Genomic DNA, 22,559 nt, shown 5'->3' with positions numbered 1-22,559 from the left:
CTCTGCCTACACCACTCATTCCCCTTGTCTACATTCCAGAGGGTGTTGAACACCTCTTCTGATGTCATCTTTGCCTGGTCACAATTGGTCACTCCCTTTTCTGAACTCCTGTTTACAGATATTTAGTACATATGATGCTTCATTTTTCAGATATCTACTTTTAAAGCTATCTATTTTACAAATAGATAGTTTCTCTACAGCTTCTTGGAGGCAGAAATTGTATCTTATTTTTCTTTGTATTACCTCCTCCTAGTCAACCAATACATGTTTACTGAATGAATGAAAAACTTAAATTTCACAAAAATACACTAAGAACCTATTTTCTGCAAAAACGTTATCCTAAATGCAGTTGAATGACTCTAATTGCAAAGAGTGAACAATCTATTCTAAAACAGATCCAGGGAGGTGACCTTGGGTGTTAGTCCTTACTGAACACTGCTGCATATTCAGATCCTTGTCGCCAGGTGGCAATAGTGTGCCATGGTCATGTGGCCTAAGCCGTGAAGTTCCCAGAACTTCAAAAATGTGGGTCTGTGTGAGTCAGGTTGTCAGATTAACAGCAAGAGAAACATGGGTGTTTCCATAACTTGGCTATTGTGACTAGTGCTGCAATAAACATGGGTGTGCAGGTGCCTCTGGAGTAACCTGTGTCACATTCTTCTGGGTATATCCCCAAGAGTGGTATTGCTGGATCATATGGTAGATCAATGTTTGGCTTTTTAAGTAGCCTCCAAATTTTTTTTCCAGAGTGGTTGTACTAGTTTAGATTCCCATTAGCAGTGTAAGAGGGTTCCTTTTTCCCCCGAATCCTCACCAACACCTGTTGTTGGTGGTGTTGCTAATGATGGCTATTCTAACAAGGGTGAGGTGGAATCTTAGTGTGGTTTTAATTTGCATTTCCTTTATTGCTAGAGATGGTGAGCATTTTTTCATGTGTTTTTTGGCCATTTGAATTACTTCTTTTGAGAAAGTTCTGTTTAGTTCACTTGCCCATTTCTTTATTGGTTCATTAGTTTTGGGAGAATTTAGTTTTTTAAGTTCCCCATATATTCTGGTTATCAGTCATTTGTCTGATGTGTAGCTGGCAAATATTTTCTCCCACTCTGTGGGTGGTCTTTTCAGTTTAGAGACCATTTCTTTTGTTAAGCAGAAGCTTTTTAGTTTTATGAAGTCCCATTTATCTATGCTATCTCTTAGTTGCTATGCTGCTGGACCAAAAATCATATGTTCTTCCTCATATGCAGACATTAGGTCAAGGGCAAACACAACAAGGGGATTGGACTTTGATCACATGAGAAAGCAAGAGTACACAAGGGAGGTATGAGGATAGGTAAGACACCTCAAAAACTAAATAGCATTTGTTGCCCTCAACACAGAGAAACTAAAGCAGATACTTTAAAGCAACTGAGGCCAATAGGAGAAGGGGACCAGGAACTAGAAAAAAAGTTAGTTTAAGAAGAATTAACTTAGAAGGTAACACACATGCACAGGAAATCAATGTGAGTCAACTCCCTGTATAGCTATCCGTATCTCAACTAGCAAAAACCCTTGTTCCTTCCTATTATTGCTTATACTCTCTCTTTAACAAAATTAGAGATAAGGGCAAAATAGTTTCTGCCAGGTAGCGAGGGGGTGAGGGGGAGGGGGGGGTAAGGGAGGGGGGTGGGGAAAAGGGGGGAGAAATGACCCAAACATTGTATGCACATATGAATACAATAAAAATTTTAAAAAATAATAAACATGGGAACGTGGGCTATGCCTGGGTATGTCATGACTGGATTTGCAAGCGCTTGCTCTTGGGAGCTGCTGACAGCTGCACCCGACATGCTGCACTGCATCTGGACACAGTGCACACACAACTTCACAAAGCCAAAGCAGGGAGACTGAGAGGGCTCCAGGTTGAGCCCAGATCTAAGCCCTGGAAAGTCTTCCTCCATGCACTGCCCTGTTTAGCTTCTCCCAGTGGTGAGCTGCCTTTCTGTTGTAGGATGACAGAGCCCTAAGTTACAGCTTTTGCTATTTTAATTCAGACAACTCTCATGGATGCAAATTAGGTGACCTTTGTTCAAGCAGTTTCAATCAAGTGATATATGCAAATTTCAAACCACACAGCATGAAAAAATGAGTAGAAACTGAGGTAGCAGGAACAACACGGGAAGATATGAAGAGGGAGACAGGGCAGTTTCATATCTAGAATCATCTCCAAACCCCCCACTGCAGCTCCCCTCCTAAGAGGGTGGAGGCTTACTTGTGTCTGCAGGCAAGAACATGGACAGGAAGGGAAGCAGAAATACAAGACAAAGAGGATAATAGCTAGATCAGTGTCCCACAGAAGGCAGTAAGGAATGAAGACAAGCATGCAAGCCTTGGAAGGTGGAGATGTGGAGATCTGAGGGCATTAATGCCTAACATCCACTACTGAAGGAGTGAAATATGAGAGCAGGTTACTTCCAGAAGACTGAGGATAGTAAGTGTGGCACAGCAGGCTTGACACACAGTAGGAACTAGAAGAAAGAGATAGGGCCCAAGAAGAATGGGCAGGGAAATTGATTAGGAATAACTCTAAGAACTGTACTTGAAGAAAGTACTCAGGAGTTTGAAGCAGAGCAAGTGGTAGGTTATCAGGTTTTATGCAGCAGAACTCAGAATCTGGAATAATCCTATTGCTTTGCATGGTTGATCTGGTGATAAGAAGAGGGTTACTAGAGAGGCAGTTAAAATCATCAAGCAGGGTATCCAGATGGGGAGGGGAAAGAACTGACAAGATGGACTTGGAATATCAGAAGTGATTAATTAGTTGCAGGCCTCAGTGACATAGAGGAGTCAAAGCAAGGGAGGGGGGAAATGGGAGAGTTGGAAATGGAATAAGAGAGGGCTGGTGAGTGATCAAGATTTTCTAAGCCAATGCTGCAGATATGGAGGGAGGCCAAGTTCATTGACCTATGGGAGGTTGGAGCAATGGCTAAATCATCAGATCAGACTTTCTAATCTCCCACACCTATAGCAAGAGTCAGGATGGACAGCAAGCTGGAGAACCAGTTTCAGAGTCCACTGTGGCTGCAGGTGCATGATTGGAGGCTACATAGATGATGGAGGTACAATGAGAAGGAATAAATTGAATGCTGAAAATTTTAAAGAGGGAGGGTCTCTTGATATTCTCGAATTGTGATCTGGATCTGGCAATGGAAAACAGGTAGAGGAATGCTCCAGAGAGTAGAGAGAAGGGCAAAAGGACTGGAGAGCTCAGGTGGCTGGAGAAAATCATTCCTTGGGTAAAATTGTGGGATGGACCCAATCAGATTCAGAATTCCAAAGGTGATGTAGTTAAACTTGATTTGGCCAATGCCTGGAACACAGCAGATACTGAAAAAATTGCCTCTAAGTCCACTAATGTCTTAACTTGTAGGATTTGTTTAAATTTTATATCTATTCATAACATTTGTCTCAAAACTTCATAGCTAATATGCAAAGTTTCTGAGCTTTTCTCATATTACCAATCAATTGCTCAGCCTTTCAACTTCCTTTATTGTCAATCTGCTTTTTATATCTAGATATTTTGTGCTATCAAACTTCCAATTAAATTCTATAAATTAGAGAAACAAAGACATACCATTTCTGGATTCTTGTCTAAATAAATAAAATAATTATAGTAATGATAACTTGGTGATGATAACTTGTGGTGATGATAATTTTGATGAATTACTTTGAAGTTTACATGTTGCTATCTCAGTTGCTCATTCATTCCTCAAAATCCCAGAAGGGAGACAAGACTGGCTTTACTCTTCCCTGCTTTGTAGTTAAAACAGTTTAGACACACCCTGTGACTTCCCAGGAACTCCTGGATTCCCACAGTGGAAACACAGAACATTCAGCCAGAACCCTTGCGCTTCTGGTGGGAATTGCAAGCTTCCAGGGCATTGGTTTCTTTTTCTTTTTCTTTTTCTTTCTTTCTTTTTTTTTTGCAGTTCTGGGGCTTGAACTCAGAGCCTACACCTTGTGCTACCCCAACATCCCTATTTTGTGATGGTTTTTTATTTTTTGAGATAGGGTCTCCTGAACTGTTTGACCATGCTCTCTTTGAACTGTGATCCTCCTGATCTCTGCCTCCTGAGTAGCTAGGATTACAGGCATGACCCACTGGTGCTCAGCAAGGCACTGGTTTCTTAAACTTCATGTGAGTTGTTCAAAGTGCAGATTCAGTGTGTCTGGGATGGGATTTTGACATCTGCATTTGAAGGAAACACCTGATGCTCACGTTCATGACCATACTCAGAAGAACACTAGAATCTAGAAAATGGCTTTTTCCTTCTCTCTTAAAGGTGGAAAAAGAAAAAGGAAGAAAGAAAGGGAAAAGGAAAAACATCAAGTGGATGATCTCACCTCCTACCAATCAAAGGATTTTTTTTTCTTGGAGAATCAGAGCCCCAGCTCTTTCCTTGAGGGACCTATCTACACACACACACACTGATAAAGTGAATTAGCTGCCTTGGCTAAATGACTTTCTCTAGCTGACACCCTACCACCTTAACAACTAACATCAGGTCTGCCTTCTACTACAAAACTAGAAAGAGGTTTCTTAAAGTCCAGTGTATTTTACAACAGAACAAAACATCTGAGCAGGAAATTAAGCAGAACATAAGCTGGATTCATTACTAGGAGATGAGACATACACACATGAATTAGTTCTTGGGACACAATAGTCAAAATATGAAACTTTTCTCCTAACTGATGACTGGAGTTCTGTTGAAGTCCAAAGAAGGAGAGACTGTAGGAATTCAGTCTGTGGTGGAGAGTTTAAACAGGCAGAAGGAAGGAGTGTTTTAGGTATTATCTGGTCATCACTCAGCACAAAGTAGGGTGCTCGCAAAGTTGCTAAGACAATACTTATAGCAGAGAATATAGGGAACCCAGCTGGGCAGCTGCTGGGTGATCAAACCAGATGGATGCAATGAGGCCAGATGTGGAGGGCCTTAAAAGCCAAACTGAAACATGGGCTGAACCAGAGGGCAACCAGCAAGGGAGGGGAAATATGGTGGTGTTAGAATGATAGGCAAGCATTCTACCACTTGAGCCATGCCTGTAGACCTTTTTGCTTTAATTATCTTCGAGATAAGCTTCTTTCACTTTTTACCCAGGTCAACTTCGGACCAAGATCCTCTTACCTACACTTCCCCTATAGCTGGGGATTATAACTATGGGCCAACTGGCTTGCAGAGAATAAATATTTATAAACACCCTCCAACTACTATGCACTGCATTATGCATACAGGATACAGTGGTGAACCCCTAGACATTTCTGCCTTTGTGGAGCTTAGAATTTAGTGATGGAGGCAAATGCTGAACAAAAACAAAATTTAAAAAATCAAACATAAAATGAATATGTAAATATAATTATTGAGAGCATTAAAAGAAAATGTACTGTGTTCTAGGACAGTGTTAGTAGAAAGGTCTATTCCAAGAAATCAAGAGGGGCTTCTCTGAGAAAGTGCCTTTACACAGGAGTCAGTTGGCAGAGGCCAGTGAGCAAGGAAGAACACAGAGGCTTAGAAGATCCCAGGCTCAGGGAACAGCATAGGCAAAAGTTCTAAAAACTGAAAAGTTGTGGCTGGAGCCTATGAAACAAGAAGTGCCTGAACTGAGAGGCCAATCAAGCAGGGAGGACCTTGGTGGGCTGATTGGAGCCTGTAGTCACATCCCAGATGATGAGGCCAACACCAGGTTATTGCAACTACCCCAATTTGGTGTTAGTCAGGCCTAGTTTATATGCTGGCTCTTGGTTGGCTGTGGTGATATACACCTGCACTCCCAGTCCTTGGGAAGCTGAAGCAGGAGGATTGCAATTTTGAGGACAACTTAGGCTACATAGTGAATTTGAGGTCAGCCTGGGCTATAGTTCAAACATCAAATAAGTAAAGAAATCTGGCTCTTTCCATCACTGGCATGGCACATTACCTAGACAGGTAATTTTATTTGTTCCTAATCTGGAAATTGGGGGTGGTGGTGGTGGTGGAATGAGTCCACCTACCTCACATGGTTTTTCCTGTCAATGTCCAATAAAAAAATCAAATGTTATCTCTCTGCCTGTTCCAGGCCCACCCACCTCCAATTTAAATTTGAACATGTTGATGTAAATGAAAAGATGTTCAAAGAGCACATATATAGGGAATGAGACTTGCGGAAGACAAGGGTGACATTTTATTTCTCTCTGCAATTTACTACCCTCTGATATAACACCAATTATGCTCTCTAAAACCACTGGTTTTGGTTTGTAGCATTTATCACAATTGTAATTTGAAATTTTCATATAATGATGCAATTAATATTTGCCTTTTCACAGGACTATAAGACCACAAAGGCAAGTTACATCTCTGTCTTGTATCCCAGTACTGAGCACATGGGCAGTCTTCAACATGAATGAATGAGTGAATGAATTTTTGTTCCCTCTTGTGCCCACCACTCAGCACAGAGCCTGGTTCTAAATCTACCCAAAAAGAAAGCTTGCTAGGTGAATGGGAACTTGCAACATGTAACCAGGCATGAGCTCTGAGCTAATTGAGGGAAGATGGTGTTAATTCATTCAGGGCACAGGGAGGATCTGAGTGTCACCTCCATAAAGCAGAGCTGGTTAGCTGGTGCTGCTGAGGGTAAGTTAGTTCTCCAGCTTTGCCTCAGGGCTGAAAAGTTATAACAGGCTTCAGCAAGGGCTTCCTTCTCCTGTGATCTCTGGAAGAAAGTGCTTCAGCAAGGGCTTCCTTCTCCTGTGATCTCTGGAAGAAAGTGCCCAGTTGACAGTGCCAGTTAGTGTACAAGGACTAAGGAATCAGAGGGCAGGAAAGAGTCAGTGGGCAGCCAATGCAGATGGCTCCTTCTGGCTGTTTGTAGTGATGTAAAAGAAAAACAGTGTGATCCGGAAAGCAAAGCAAAGGAGATTTTGGCGAGATTTTTGGTTTATTTATTTGGAGGTAGTGAGGTTTGAACTCAGGTCTTCAGGTTTGCTCCCTATCACGTGAGCTACGCCTTCATATACCAAGAAATTGGTGAGTAAATGGAAGCACTTAAAGAGTGCTGAGGCCCTGAGAAGAAGCAGGAATGTGTGTGTGTGTTTATGTGCACTGATGGAGGTCTGGGGAGGAGAGGTAGCCCTAAGGCTGGGGAAGCACTGGAAACCACATGGACTGCTTTACATGAGGCATTTCACTGAATTCTAAAGCAATACCACCCAAGAAGGGGGTTAGTAGCACCACTCTTACACACACACACACACACACACACACACACACACACTCCCACCTGCAACAAGCTTGGAGAGGTGATCTTGCCTAAGTCTCACAGTGTGTGAGTGGCAGGACTGAGGCTGGATTCAGGTCTCTTCACTGGAAACAATGGGAGACATTCCTGCCTTGGGGTCTTCACCCCTCTGGGCTCTGATTAGTGCCCGAGGCCCTTCTAGAATGTCCCCAAGCTTTGTACATCTCCCCAAAACGGTCCCTGGGAAATGAGAACCTGCACTAAAATCTAAACTAAGACAGCACAGGCTCTTCTATGACCCTTTCAAAACTGCTTTCTAGGGCAGAAGGAGGACCTTCGTGGGCTGTAGGCCTTTATTTTTTGTCTTTGTGGGATCCTTCCTTCATAAAATATTAAATATCCCATTTTATGACTCTGAGGGTATAAAGACAAGCATATTAATATTATACAGCAAAACATTTTCTTCAACCTAAATTTTTTTTTCTTTTCCTTCTTTGAAAGAAAACATTTTTATACATCTCCCAAAGCATTGTGACCCCAGGCATTGAGTTCTCTGGCTTCTTTCTCATCACCCAGACTGACCTGATCCAATGTGGCCATGGGAAAACCTACAGGGCCAGTGAGTCAGGGCATCTAACCTGGCCCTCTGCATTTGGCTCTTGTACAAAACCAGTGAAATAACACAATGTTCATTGTGTGCAGTGAGAACTTACACGTGTGCTGATGCAGCAAGCCAGCCACGTAGCATAGCTGTGCACAGAGTAGGTGCTTAATAAACGTTCGCAGGCTTTTCCTCCTCCTTCCACCTTGGTCCATGGGGCTCAATATGTAGTTTGAGACTGTGGAAGCAGCCTTGGTGGTGGGACAGAACCCAACCCGCGGGGCGTGTCCCTGCATCCCATGATTTTCCCCAGGGCCACAAAATAAACACCGACATCACCGCTAATCTCCAACTCTAGACCAAACAGTGCTGAGCTCAGGAATCTGGGCAAAACCAGCCCTCTCTCCTCCTGTTCATTCGCTGCGCCCTCCCCTCCTCGCGCTGCTCCCTGACTCCCTGGCTCCTGGGCTTGCTGGCTCCCTGCCTTGCTTCCCTGCTAGGCTCAGCGCAGCACAGCGCTGCTTCGCAGCCACCAAACCAAGACGGGCATGGTCTCTGAGCATCCAGCGCCGCTCCAAGCTCCCACTGGCCACCAGGGCTCCTCCAAGTCTCACTCCCCGCCCCCCCGTGGACCATTTCAGACAGAAGTCTGCTTGGAGAGGATCGGCGACACCAGAACTGAGTTGGGGGGGGGGGTCCTTGAAGATGAGACTGCCTTGGGGCACCTGAGGCTAAGCCGCAGTCTGGTTCGTGGCCCTGACGCTGCCCCTGGCCGTGGCATTGGCTTTCTCCAAGGCGACCTTAGACCATGCGGCCAAGTCGGAAGGCTGCTGTCGCCCATCTTGCATGTCCAGGGCACGCGGCGCGAGGGCTGTACCGAATTCAGCCTCCGTGTGGAGGGCGACCTCGACATCTGCAAGCCTGGAAGCAGCTACCACGGTAAGTGGCCTGCGGTGGCGTTAGTTGTGCTGGCCGCGCGGTGACAGAGGAGGGCGCGCAGTCTTGGCGTGCATAGTGTGGACGCAGCCCCTGAAGTGCCTTTCTGTCTCTGCTGCCCTCAGCCCTTTTGGCCGCCAGCTCTGTGCTGATCGCAGACTGACGTCCAGCCCATCCAGAAGACAGCAGACAGAAGAAGCAAGCTGACCTCCAACGCGCGGTTCCCAGGCAGGGGCTATAGTGGAACCGCGCATCACACCTGCATGAATGGGAGGGAGCCCTGTTTCAACCCTGGCCAGAGGAAGGTGGAAAATGGACTCGACTTTCCCCAGGTCGGGGTCTGGAGAGGAGGGGACACTGGCTTCTCCCAGCAAGGAAGCACCTCGCTTTCATCCCTGAAGGAAAAAGACCACTTTCTCTAAGACTGCTTCAGAGCAGGAAGGTCACTCAGGCTTCCCTGGATTGGTCCCTTCAGGGAAAGGGACTTGGCTTCTACCTAACTGATCCTGGGGCTCCAGGAGGGCAGGATGAGTCTGAAGCTCTTCAGAAGGGTTGCTGGAAATAACCCCCAACACTCTATTGTGCTCCTGAGCAAGGGACAGGACCTTGGATTTCCAGGGGAGGTTCCAGTTGTGGAACAGGGGTCCTCAAAGAACCCTGATAGGGTCCCCATATGAGGGGGAATCCGTGATTTCCTTAGAGAGCACTGCCTTGTGATGGCTATGGCCTGTCCATTTCCCTCCCATCTGAGTTCCAGTCTCATGCAGTACAGAGAACAGGGATAAAAATAGAGGACAAGTGCTTTATTTGAATGATGTGCACCCATACCTTCAAAACACACTCTTTTGGTAAAAATTTACTCATGTAGCCACACTCAGCTGCTAGGGAGACTGGGAAATATAGGTTAAACTGTGCATGTCGCTTCCCACTTGAGGGAAAATTTTATTTTTCAAGACCATAAAGTAGGAGCAGGCATAGTGGTACACACCTATAATCCCAGCACTCTGGAGGCACAGGCTGTAGGATATTGAGTTCAAGGCCAGCCTGGGCTACATATTGAGACTCTGTCTCAAAAAACAAAAAGTCAGGAAATGGATTTGAGGAGACAATTGGCTTCTCTGTCACATGTATTAATACCAGTCATGTAAAAACAGTGTTTCAAGTTCTCATTCAATGAAAGGCCTTCCATGAGGGTCTAGTCTATAGTGTGTAAGCTGATATTTCTGCTACATGTATGGGTGGAAGAAGAGTGTTGGCAGTGTGTGTGCTAGTGTGTGTGCAAGAGTGTGTTATTCACTCATGTGTATGTGTTTATGCACATGTGTGTAGGCAACCTGTTCTGTTCTTTCTCCCCTTCTCCCACAATAAAGGAAGTAGCAGGAAAAAAAGAGAAAGAAAGGAGTGAAGGAGAAGTGAAAAAAGCAAGAAAGCAAGGAGATGGTTTGGAAAGAAGAAAAGAAAAAGACATTGGGTTAGACATTCAGAATGAAAATGGTGGAAATAATTTGAGTATAGTACAGTCCTACCCTACTTAAGGCTTAGATTCAAGAGGCCTATGGAAAATGGAAAATACATAAGCCAAAACTATTCCTTAAAGATCCTTTGAAATTATATATCAAATATAACACAGATACCAGCTCCAGTCTGGCCTGATTTAAGTCCAGTATTCTCATTTTCCTTCCGACATAGGAAAAGATCCATGTGTCTTCAACTGAGCAGCAGATAAAACCACTGTTTTGCTCCTGCTTAGACACTAACACGCAAGTGCAAAGTCCACTACGTGTTGGTGAGGGAGGATCACATCTCCTGCTCATGCAGACACTTAATACAGTGAGTGGAGTAACAAGCGCCAGAATCAATTTTAATCAATCTCCTCTCCTCCCTCTTTTTCTCTTTCTCCTTCTTGCCACCCACCCAATATGCAGCTATGTTTGATTATTCCAAATGCACCCAGATGGCTACAGTGCTAGGAAACTCACTATGTCACATAAAAGCTCTTCCCGATGCTGCACAGCACTTGCTGGTATAAAATGTTACTTTTTTTTTCAGAATGTTTTGACTGAGCTGGAGCTGAGGCTCAGATAGGAGAAGACAGGGAGTAAGATGACAGACAACACCATAAGTCCTCTGGAAATTCTAACATACACAAGGTTACTAACCTGCACAGAGTATTCAAATCTGCCATGAAGAGTCTAGGGAAACTTAAATGGTAGCCTAACCCATCTACTGATTTGTTTGAGGCCTAGGAGACCCATGGGGAATGGGTTCATCTGCAGTGTGGTGTAGATATTTGTGAATCTGCTTCATGGACTGCCTGAGAAAGAGGAAGATCAGGGAGGGGTTCCAAGAACTAACCAAAACTTGTGGGATAGTAGAGGGGGAAGGTGTACAGACTCAGAAGCAGTATGTGGAACTGAATGGTTATTCCAGGTGCTACAGGGAACCCATCTGTTGCCTCTCTTCCTCCTCCAACTTCTCCACTTGCTCCTCCTCCTCCTCCTCTTCCTTCTCCTTCTTTTTTTCCTCCTTCTCCTCTTCCTCTCCCTCCTCCTCCTTCTCATTTTTCACCTCCTCTTCCTCCTCTTCCTCTTCCTCCTGTTCCTCCTCTTCTTCTTTCTCCTCCTCCTCTTCCTCCTATTCCTTATCTTTGTCACAGAAGCAGCAACAGGGTCCTTTGAATTTTTCAAACACACCAAGTTCATTTTTACCTCAGTACCTTTGTACTTGTTCCTCCTCCAAGCCAGCAGTTCTTGTCTCCAGACCTTTGTATGTTGATTCCTTGTCTTTTAAGTCTTTGTTAAGTCACCTCTAACCAGGCCTCTCTTACTACCACTTTATCTTTCCAATCACTTTTGCCTGATTCATTTGTTTCATTGCCCTTAAGCACTGACTGAAATTATCGCTTATCATCTACCTCCTTTAGCTAGAATACAAACTTTAAGAGAGCAAGGACTTTGTCTCTCTTATTGGCCTTTTTATCTCTAGCACCCAGAAGATATAGCAGCCACTTGATCATTATTGTTTAAAAAAATCAGCATAGCATTCGAACCCCAAAAGGCCTAATGTTAGATCTGTCTCTGTTTTTCTCTGTCTCTGTCTCTGTCTCTCTCTCTCTCTCTAGCAGCAGATGGAAGATAGGGAAAGCACATCTCAGTCAGACAGAAAGGTGACTCCAAGGAAGAGCATATAGAAGAAGTTAAGGAGCTCCAGGTGGTGGCAGCAGAGAGAAAAGATGTCCAGTGCCCAGTGGCAGTGGCTGGAGGTTGGGGACCAGCAGATGGGCTAGGCCTAGCGTGAAGACCATTGAAAGGGAAGAGGGCAGGTGTAAGCACCATGGAAAGCACCCTCATTGATAGTACAGAGGGGAAAAGCAGAGCAACAGAAGGCAAAAAGGCAGAGAGAAGGGGCTGCCAACCCAACACAGGCTTTGGGCATATGGAAAAGCAGGGCAAAGGAGACTGCTGAGCCATCAAACTCAGACACAATTTATTAAAATGAATTTCTTTGGAACCATTTGTGGTGGTTGCCAAACCTAGCTATGCATTGGGATCAGTTGGAGAGCCTTAAACCAACAAACCAAAGGCCAAGAGCTGTTCCCTTTTCTAAGAGCAGGTTTTCTGTCATTCCCTGTCCCAGCCCTAGCCATATTCAGACACTAAGGCTGACCTCATTTTTACTTCTCTGTTGTCTCCCATGGAACTTCCACATACCCTTCAGGTTTTGGCCTTTGGAATCAAACAAAATAAGGTCTGGGCCATATGTCAGCCTTTGAGGTATTTGTGGATAAGAAGTTGTCATGGCTTCTTTTCTGACTAAAATGCCACGCCCCGATTCTTAAATCATTCCTGGTTCATGCTCCCATGCTTTGTACTCCAGATGTGTTTGATGGGATCAGGATGGTGATACGATTTTTGTCCTGTCCTGTACACTGCATGTATGAGGCTTGCCAGGTCGTGTGTTTGCTGTTTTGGCAGCTGTGTCATTCTCTGGAATTGCACAGAGCTTGCAGCCAACTCAAATTCTTCCTTCTCTGGGAAGGCCAGCTGCCCTCCTTAGCTGCCATGGTTTGAATATGGATCGTGTCCCCCACAGACCCATGTGCTAAAGATTGTCCCCACATTGTTGCCATTGGAAGGGTCTGTGCACATTTGGGAGGTCCATCTTTGAAGTGGTTGTCCATTCATAGAATCTGGATTCTGTAATTTATCCACATAATCTAGTTTTGGATTATCCAAAATTTTTACAAATAGGCCTGATAAGTTTTTATCTAAGAAGTTGATCACAATGTTGAGCAGGTCAGAGCTTAGGACAGAGCCCTCAGAAATCCTTATGGATTTTTCACTAAGGCTGACTCTAGTTTTGAAGTAAACAGCCTGCTCTCATCTCAATGACATTTATACACCAACTGTCATCCTCTGTTCAGCTGCCTCAGTTTAGTCACAAAGACTGTTTTCTTAGTGTTATGGTTTAAATCTGAAATACCCCCTAAGGCTAAGGTGTTACTTTGTGGAACTGATTGGATCATGAGGGCTCTAACTTAATCAATGATTAATCTATTAATGGATTCCTTTTTCTGTTTCCACTGGTGCTGGGAATTGAACCCAGAGCTTGTGCATGGCAAAGCAAGCAGTCTACACTGAGCTACACCCCTAGCCTGGATTGACTATTTTGCATTATTAGAAGTGATAGATACTAAGAGTTGGGCCTGGTTGGAGGAAGTAGGTCACTGGGGGCGTGCCTTTGATGGAATAGTTTACCTATAGCTGCTCCCCACCTCCTCTGTGTTTCCTGGCTGCACAAGGAGAGCATCTTTCCTCAGCCATACCCTTCCACCATGTTGTTTGTGCTTTGCCCCAGGCCAAAAAGGAAAGGTGCCAGGTGACCATGAACTGAAATCATGAGTTAAAATAAATCTTTCCTCCTTTTAGTTGATTTGATTAGGCATTTTGTCACAGCAAAGGAAACTGACCGACACATTTAGCCTACTGATAATTCTTATACTCTAGGCAGAATTATTTGTTTTTTTATTACAGATAAACTTTCTCCAAATGGCAGGGAGTTTGCTTCCAACAACTTTCAATGAAGAGCCTCTTACCTCATTCTGTCATTAAAAGAAAAGCTCTTTCCCTCTTACTCCAAAATTAAGCATCCTGGGGAAGGACCACCAGCTTGGGTCATCAGCACAGGGCAATGGACAGGAAGACAGACTCCATCTGGGTGGTCACATTTATGACTTGATATTTCAGGAAGGAGATGTGATTATTAGTGGCATTCCTAATGATCACATGGTCAGAAGAGGGGGAGCTGTTCGGAGTCCCCTCAAGCCTCCTGCTCTCATCTATATTGACTGACATATTACCAGTTCCCCAGGAGTATCCTTCTCATTTGTGTTAGTCAGCTTCCCATTACTGTGACAAAATAGTTGAGATACTCAACTTAAGATTAGGAGCAGTTTATTTGGGTCATGGTCTGAGAGGTGTCACTCCATGACTGCTTATCCCTATTGCTTTGGACCTGTGGCAACACAGTACAACATGGGAGAGCATGTGGTAGAGGAGGCCTATTCACCACATGGCAGTAGGATAGTGAAAGAGAGAGAAGAAAGGCCTAGAGTCTCAGTATCTCATTCAAGTGCACACCTTCAGTGAACTAACTTCCTTCCACTGAACCCCACCTTTAGTAGACCACTTCCCAAATACTGCCACAGTCTGACACCCAAGCCTTCAACACAGGGGCCATTGGGGAACAGTTAAGATCCAAACAATGGCACAATTCTTCCTTGTCCCATCCACACATTCTTCAGCTCAGGACTTTGATCTGGTGATAAGCTATCCTGTGATGAGGTAACACACGGGGAAAAGAATGAACTTTCATTCAGATGCTATAATTTGCTTCATGTTCGTTATTTTTTAAAATCCTCATGGCAAATCACCATGATGATCATTGTGATCCTTATCTCATATAGGAAACTGATTTATTTTTAGATATTTTGTTGATTTAGGAAACATTTGTACATACCATTATATTTTCATTAGTTATTGTAATGACAACATGAGATAATATTACTGCTGGCTTACAGGTAAGAAGGTTGAGAAAAAGAGAGGTTAAGTGCCTTGCTCAAAGTTATATAAAATAAACATGGAAATGAACCCAGACATTTTAGTTACTTCCTTTGCATAAAAGTGACCCTGATAATTTTAAATATGCATGATTGTTCATTTAGAGTAGAAGATATTTTACCTCTGCCTGGAAAATCTGCGAATATTGGCAGGAGGTCATCCCAGGGAACAGCATATGCACTTGCTCACTTTGGGTTATCAGTCCTGCCTCCCTATGTGCCAACCCCTCACTGGCAATCCTTCTGTCTGCTCCTGGCTGAGTGGGCAGAATTGTGCCAATTTCTTACTGCAGCATGGGACTGGCAGCTCCCACAGATGAAGAATGGGGAGGAGACCCCTGTGGCTTACTTAATGCTCCAGCAGTCTTTATAACTGCAGGTTATAAGTTGAAAGGGAGCTCAAGTTCTTTGTGGTTGAGATGTATGGCATGAAGACTGGGGTGTGACATAGCAAGTGGATGGCAGAGGCTGGACATATTATTGCTCTTGGACCTGATTCCAGCCTTTCTGTTTGAGGTTGGGGGTTCTGGTTGTGAAATCCAACAGGCAGAGTAGGGAGGGTGACGGATCTGGACAAGATCTAATGAGGTCAGTAGGCATAGAAGATGACTTGGATAGCAGTTCATCTGAGTTTTGGTCAGACTATTGGCTCATTAAAGTTTGGAGAGACTAGCGCTTTGAAACTCACTATTGGTTAGTCAGGCTGCTGAGCACAGTGGTCTTCATCATCATGACCACTTTCATTACAGTCATCACTTTCATCAGTATCTTCTTCATTCACAGCCATCACCACCACCATCATGCTCATCAGTATGTCATCATTCTTTACAATTCTTGTACACTTTACAAATGCCAGGTATTGTGCCAGACATTATTTAAACCAGTCTACATTCTTATAAGCAAAGAAAGATCATAAAACTCCTTTTTATGAATGAGGAAACAGGTAAGTTAAGTAACTTACCAGGGGTCATTCTGGGATTCGGACCCTACATCTTTGCTCTTAACCAGTTCCCCATTTGTGTTCACAGGCTGACTCCATTGAAAAATAGCCATTTCCCCCTCTTTTATTAACATCCTTTGGAGCATTTTTCTTGAAGTTTTGGATCTCTTAATGATCTTTCTTGGTTGGTACTTTGGGAGGAGCCATTAGTGACAAGATTCTATTATTTATTGCTAGGCAATCATCTTCAGTTGTTACTGAGACTCAGAACATGCTGTACATTTGTGCCTTTCAGTAGGAAGTCACACAATGGAGTTCTGTGGAGAATAGGGTCTCCTGTCTTTCTTTAAATTATACTGGGTAATAACATCACTACCTCTGATAATTATAGTGCGAAACCCCACACTGAGTTCAACTTCCAGAGCCTCCATCTTGTGTGCTACATTTAATAAGATGCTGTACAAACTTAGTTTTCTAGAACCTACAAGAATGCAATATTTTGGAAGATGTGTTTATAATTAACTCTTTAAGTGCACTGCATAAATGTGCAAGAAGATGAATATTTAACATTTGGAAAAATATTCTAATAGTCTTCTTATCAAAACATAACTTACATACAGAAAAGGTTACAAATCACACAAATCACACAGCTTAGTGAAGTAGAACATGGGGAAATAACAGAGGGGTTGAACTTGTTCAAAGTGCTGTGTGCTCATTTATGGAATTTTCTCAATGAAACCTGATGCATGCTGATTAAGAAGTAAGAAATAGAACATGACCAGCACTCCACTTGCTTCCCTTGTCCCCCCCCAATTGTGCTCCCTCCCTTTCCCACTGCTACTTTGACCTCTAACCACAACAGATTATCTTGCTTATTTTTGAACTTCATATAAATACACACAGATGTTACTGCACCATTTGTATTTGTGTTTGTGTTCTTTCACTCAGGATTATGTTTGTGAGATGTATACATGTTGGGAGTCCCAGTAATTTGTTCATTGTCATTACTGTAAAATACTTGGTTTGATGAATATGACACAATTTATAGATCCTTTCTACTACAGATGAAGGTGTGGATGTTTTCACTTGGGTGTGACTTCAAATAATGACAAAATGAATATCCTTACTCATGTCTTTTGGTGCACATATGCATGCACTTCTGTTGATTTTGGAGCGGGATTGCTGGGCCCTTAGATATGTGTATTCTCAGCTTCAGCAAATAGAGCCAAAGAATTTTCCAGAAAACATGCTAATTTTTACTTTCATCAACAGTGTGTGAAAGTCACAGTTAATTCTTTTACATTTAGTCAATCTGGTGAATATGCAATAGTATTTTATTGTGGATTTAGTTTGTATTTGTATTTTCCTGTTGACAAATGAGGGTGAGAGATATTCATATGTTTATTACCCATTTCTGTACTTTCTTTTGTGAAATATTACACAATAGGTCTTTTGCCCATTTTTTTTTTCTATTAGGTTGTCTTTTTTCTTATTGATCTATAAGAGTGTTTTATATATTTTGGGTAAAAGTCAAATACTTTCCTTCACACTGTGACTTTCTTTTTCACTCCTCACAGTGTCTTTTGATGAGCAAAAGTTTGACATTACCCCATTAATATATCTTGTACTTTTTGGGCAGTGCTTGTATACATCCTCCCAGCACAGGCATGTTATGATTGACTGGTAATTCTCAAGTGTAAATGAAGCAAGAGCTCAGGACAGCCAGACTGGAGCTAGTTTAAAGCACATGAGAAAGACTATTAAGGGAATGTAGAGACTGATTCATGAGGGAAATTTTAAAAAATTACACATGCTTTGCTTGGCTAAATGAACAGGGCTGAGTTTAAGAGGTGGTAATGGTCTTTTAATGTCAGTCCTCTCAAGCAAGCTCCTCTAAGGTAGGCTTCATTTGACTTTGTACAAAGGGCACAGAAAGATGAAAGAGGGTCAAGAGAAGAAAGAGAATCTCAAAGGCCAAGGCCCTGACAGGCATATTTCACCATGCAATATTCTTCCAAGGAAAGTGACAGGAACATCCTGCCCTCTCAAAGACTTAGCAAGGGGCTGGCATGATGAGAGTGATTCCACCACAGTCTCCCTACCATGATGGACTGAAACCTGTGAAACTGTGAGCCCATGTAAACCTTTTCTCCCTTGTTTTCTTGGATATCTTTCATATATATGAGGGTCTGACTAACACAAGAGCATGACTAAGTAAGAATCTGATGGACAAATAAGAGTGAAAGAGTGAAAGAGGAAAAAGAAAGTGTGTCACCTCCTGTCAAGTGAGAGGGAATCTTAAAGCACAAAGAAGCACAAGCTTTGAAATAAGATAGTGTTTGATTCCTGGCTCTTCCTGTTATTAACCCAGTGACCTGGAACAAGTCCCCAACCTCAGTTTCCCCAGGTGTGAAATGTCAACACTGAATAATCCTAGCCCCTGTAGCCACAATAATAGTTGTGTGCTTGTTGGAAAGAGGACCCACTGGTTGAGTCACAACTGAATGTTCAGTGCCTGTGTCCACCATGAGATCAATGGGATGGCCCCCTATTTTTATTTGGGTCATAGGCTCCTGGGGGCCCAGTAGGATGGAGCCCAGTCTGTCATAGTCTTCCTCAGAGCCTTCCAGGCTTGCCAGACTGATAATGTTTTTCTCCCAGGGACTAGACCTTGGCATGAGCACGTCTCTGTCAATGGGCCCCTTGGCTGATAGGCACGGACCCAGTCAAGGGGAGACAAGATTCAGCAAGGCTGCCTTGCAGGGAAAACAGAGCATGTTGATGTAGTCATGATAGTCTGCAGTAAATAACAACATACCACAGCTGTGCTGTTCCTGCCTCCTACTCGACTGGACCCATGAGAACGCAACCTGCACTCCACCTCGCTTTCCCACACTTGCTGTATATATAAATAAATGCACTTGAAGGTAGAGGGAGTCACCAGCAGCTCTCATCTGGAATGCTAGACCCACCCAGTCCCAAGCTTTTCTGTATGTCTTTGTGTCTTTTTTCCTCCATCCCCAGTCACTCCCAGTCAGGTCAAGGGACCTGCTCATGCTTGCCTTGAGACCATCCTACACCAAAAGCAGGCCAATCCACTTCACAAAGACCTTAAGCTTGTTAGGAGTTAACTTAACTCCATAATGTCCATTAAATCTCCTTTTAAAGTTTTTAACCATACACTCCAAGGGAGTGTTCTTACTCTGGCTTCCGCCCATCTCCTCCCTTTACCAGCCTGCCAGACAGACACAGAGGGGGAGGGATTTTGGAAAAGCAGCCATTTCATCAGTCTCCTGCCACTCCCCTTGTGGGGATTTAGGCATCTCTTTGGCCAAAGTGAGTCCATATAAACCCTGGACCAGAGGCCATGTTAGGGCTTACCTTATGAGTTCACCATGGAGGATCAGAACTTCTCACTCCTTTCGCAGCTGGACTGTGTCTCAGCCTCGCTCTTTCACACAGTCTTACACAGCACATTACTCCCAATCCACTCCCTGGACCTGAGAGACAAAGCTTCACCCCAAAAGGTGGTTCCTAGTAGTCTCTGGGAGGTGATCAATCTCCCCTTCTGCCTTCTGAGGCAGGACTGAGTTTGAACACTGGTTATTACCTGTCTGATAAGTTGTTCTCCCCTCCCCTTCCTGGTTCCTGTGCCTCACCAGGTCTGTTGTGCATCCAAGGGCCTCCCCCCAACTCACTGGGAGGATAAATCCCTCCTCCAGATCAAAGTGTCCATTGGCACCAGTTGGGACATCCTCCCAGCAGTCCACGGGAATGCATCCCAGTGACAAGGGAGGTGATAACTCATGTGTCTCCACAATCCCAGACAACAAGCCCCCAAGAAGAGTTGCAGCTGGCTTTTAACTGAGATATGAGACACTGAGGCAATTTAGCAGGAAGCAATGTTTATTGTGCCAACACAGACCCAGCAGACTCGTGTCCAAAGGCTGAGCCCTGAGAACAAAGGGGTCTCACCCTATGTACCCTTGAAGGCAGGTTACAGAGGCAATAAAATTTTAAAAAACAAGGTTTAACCCATATATGGTTACATGCAATTCTATAAGCTACTTCTCCCTAGTGATTTAGTGCCCCTCTACCCCTAATGCTATGTGACCTTCTTCATCTTTGAATTCCTTAGGTTTTATCTCTCTGCTATGACATCCCTTCCCCATGCTGCTACCTTATCAGAACTCAGGCCTGTTTGTTTTCTTCTGATCCTCCTCCCTGCTACAGTGCCTTGTGTAGAAAAAAATGGAAGAACTTTATTTTATGTTTTTTCATATCATCCTTAACTTGGAGGTTGGGAGAAAATCCTCATCACTGCCTGTCTCCAGTGGCCTTCAGGCCCCATGGTGAAGGATGTAGGTGACTCATGCATAAACCTATGCTCATACTCAGGTACCCTAAATATATGGGGATGAAATTCCCACTCTAATTTAACAAACCTTGTGCAATTGAAATGAAGCTCTCTGGGCTCAGAGAGGATGGGTCAGGAAAGGGTGGACCTTCCCTAAATCAGTCTGTGTGGTTTTTAAAAGAACAGAACTTTCCCTAATGCCTTCCTTATTACCACTAGGTGAAAACTGGCTGTGTCCTCTAGCAAAGCTGTGTGCTCCTCAGGACGTCACCTGACTCCACTGAACCTCTTTCCTTCTATATGAAATGGGGACCAACATACCCATTGTTTTGTTGATTCAACAAAATCATATTTAAAAGGTCTGGCACATAGCTCAATATACTCCAATTTTCTTGTCCTATCTGTTCCCTGACATCTAAAGATTCAAGTTATGAATGAATGACTCTTTTAATAAGGAGATGAAGACAGTGTATGTGGTTCTTTACACACATTTTACACATATCTTTGACCTTATCCAAAGAGGCCTGAAGTTGCATCATCCAACTGCACCCTCTCACAAAGCAGGTTCCTTTGGTTCAGCTGGGAAACCAGCTGGCACAGAAGTCTCAGCATGTCTAAATTTGTTCCTCTCTTTTCTTTCCTAATTCCTTAAGGTTTCTGGATAAGATTGTGTTATATGGAGACAATAAAAGACAGCCATCAATGCTTGGGGTAGAATGAGTTCTGTGTGTTTAGGGGACGGGAGCTTGTTGGATGAGAAAAAGGGTAGTAGGAGATGAAGTCCAAGAATTTGGAACAGAGCAGATGAGGCAAGGAATTGCAAGCTGACATTGTAAGGTTTGGATCCTAAGTGTAGTGGAAAGCTATTAGAAGTCTTACACTTCTAATAATGCATGATTTGATTTACTATTTAAATATGCACTCTAATTTCTGCAGGAAGTTTGGATTAAGTGTGAAAGCAGAGTTACAAGTTACAAGGTTGAGGCAGTGACTTATCCAGTTTTAGTGTTCTCAGCTGTGGGAGAAAAATGCCGTGAAGGCACAGACAGCAATCAGAGGCCAGGTGTGCAGTAGATATTTAACAAACACAATTTTCCTCTCTCTGTTGTGTGACAACTACATCAAAAATGCGATGCTTTTCCCTGGGACTGGTTTTAGGCAGGAACACTTACCAAGGGAGGGAGAAATCAGAGAGACAGGAAACGGGAAAAGGAGAAAAGACTGGAAGCAGCCATTCAGGGGCCTCTTCACAAAAGTGAGGACATTGCAGTATAAAAGGTGCTAGCCTAATGGCTGGATTTACATTCTTAAAAGTTCCAGTCCAATTTTATGCAGCCATGAAGAAGAACGAAATGTTATCATTTGCTGGTAAATGGATGGAATTGGAGAACATCATTCTGAGTGAGGTTAGCCTGTCCCAAAAGACCAAACATCATATGTTCTCCCTCATATGCGGACATTAGATCAAGGGCAAACACAACAAAGTCCAATGGACTTTGAGCACATGATAAAAGTGAGAGCACACAAGGGAGAGGTGAAGATAGGTAAGACACCTAAAAAATTAGCTAGCATTTGTTGCCCTTAACACAGAGAAACTAAAACAGATACCTTAAAAGCAACTGAGGCCAATAGGAAAAGGGGACCAGGAACTAGAGAAAAGATTAGATCAAAAAGAATTAACCTAGAAAGTAACACACATGCACAGGAAATCAATGCGAGTCAACTCCCTGTATAGCTATCCTTATCTCAACCAGCAAAAACCTTTGTTCCTTCCTATTATTGTTTATACTCTCTCTTCAACAAAATTAGAGATAAGGGCAAAATAGTTTCTGCTGGGTATTGAGGGGGTGAGGGGGAGAGGGAGGGGGTGGAGTGGGTGGCAAGGGAGGGGGTGGGGGCAGGGGGGAGAAATGACCCAAGCCTTGTATGCAATAAAACAATAAAAAAAAAGTTCCAGTCCATGTATGCCATGATGGTCTGCTATAATTAGAAATGGAAGGAATTTTCTTGAGGACTTTTCATCCAACTTCCTCATTTTAGGAAACTGAGATCTAGAGAAGTAATTTGATCAGACAGGAAGATAATGGCAGAGGTGGTACTGGTAGGAAGATACAGTAGAAAGAAGTTAACTTTTAAAGTAAGAGAGCCTGAGTTCAGTCATTAAATAAGCAAGTGTGTGTCAAGCTCTCCATCCATGTCAGACCCCTGTCCAGGCACTGAGTGAAATAAGACAGAAAGGTTCCTGCCCTCTAGAGCCCAGGTACAGGTTCCTTCTCTTATAGCAATTCATCTTCCACAGGCTTGCCATTTGCCTTCTATAATTTGATTTCCTCTTCTTTAAAAAGGTGGCATTCATACT

The 22,559-nt window shown here is 43.5% G+C and overlaps 1 protein-coding gene across 1 annotated transcript; it reads left to right on the top strand.

Annotated features, from left to right (window-relative positions):
* The first annotated feature begins 8,280 nt into the window (after positions 1-8,280).
* LOC141422523 (spondin-1-like) lies at positions 8,281-17,064 on the top strand. Its single transcript, XM_074070342.1, has 2 exons — positions 8,281-8,788; positions 8,911-17,064. The coding sequence occupies exons 1-2, from the start codon at positions 8,398-8,400 to the stop codon at positions 8,946-8,948; spliced, it is 429 nt and encodes a 142-aa protein (XP_073926443.1). The 5' UTR covers positions 8,281-8,397; the 3' UTR covers positions 8,949-17,064.
* Positions 17,065-22,559: the final 5,495 nt, after the last annotated feature.

Source organism: Castor canadensis, chromosome 4, assembly GCF_047511655.1.
Source record: "Castor canadensis chromosome 4, mCasCan1.hap1v2, whole genome shotgun sequence".
In the NCBI taxonomy this organism is placed as follows: Eukaryota; Metazoa; Chordata; class Mammalia; order Rodentia; family Castoridae; genus Castor; species Castor canadensis.
The sequence above is the reverse complement of the archived record's forward strand: the minus strand, read 5'-3'. Positions and strand labels throughout refer to the sequence as shown.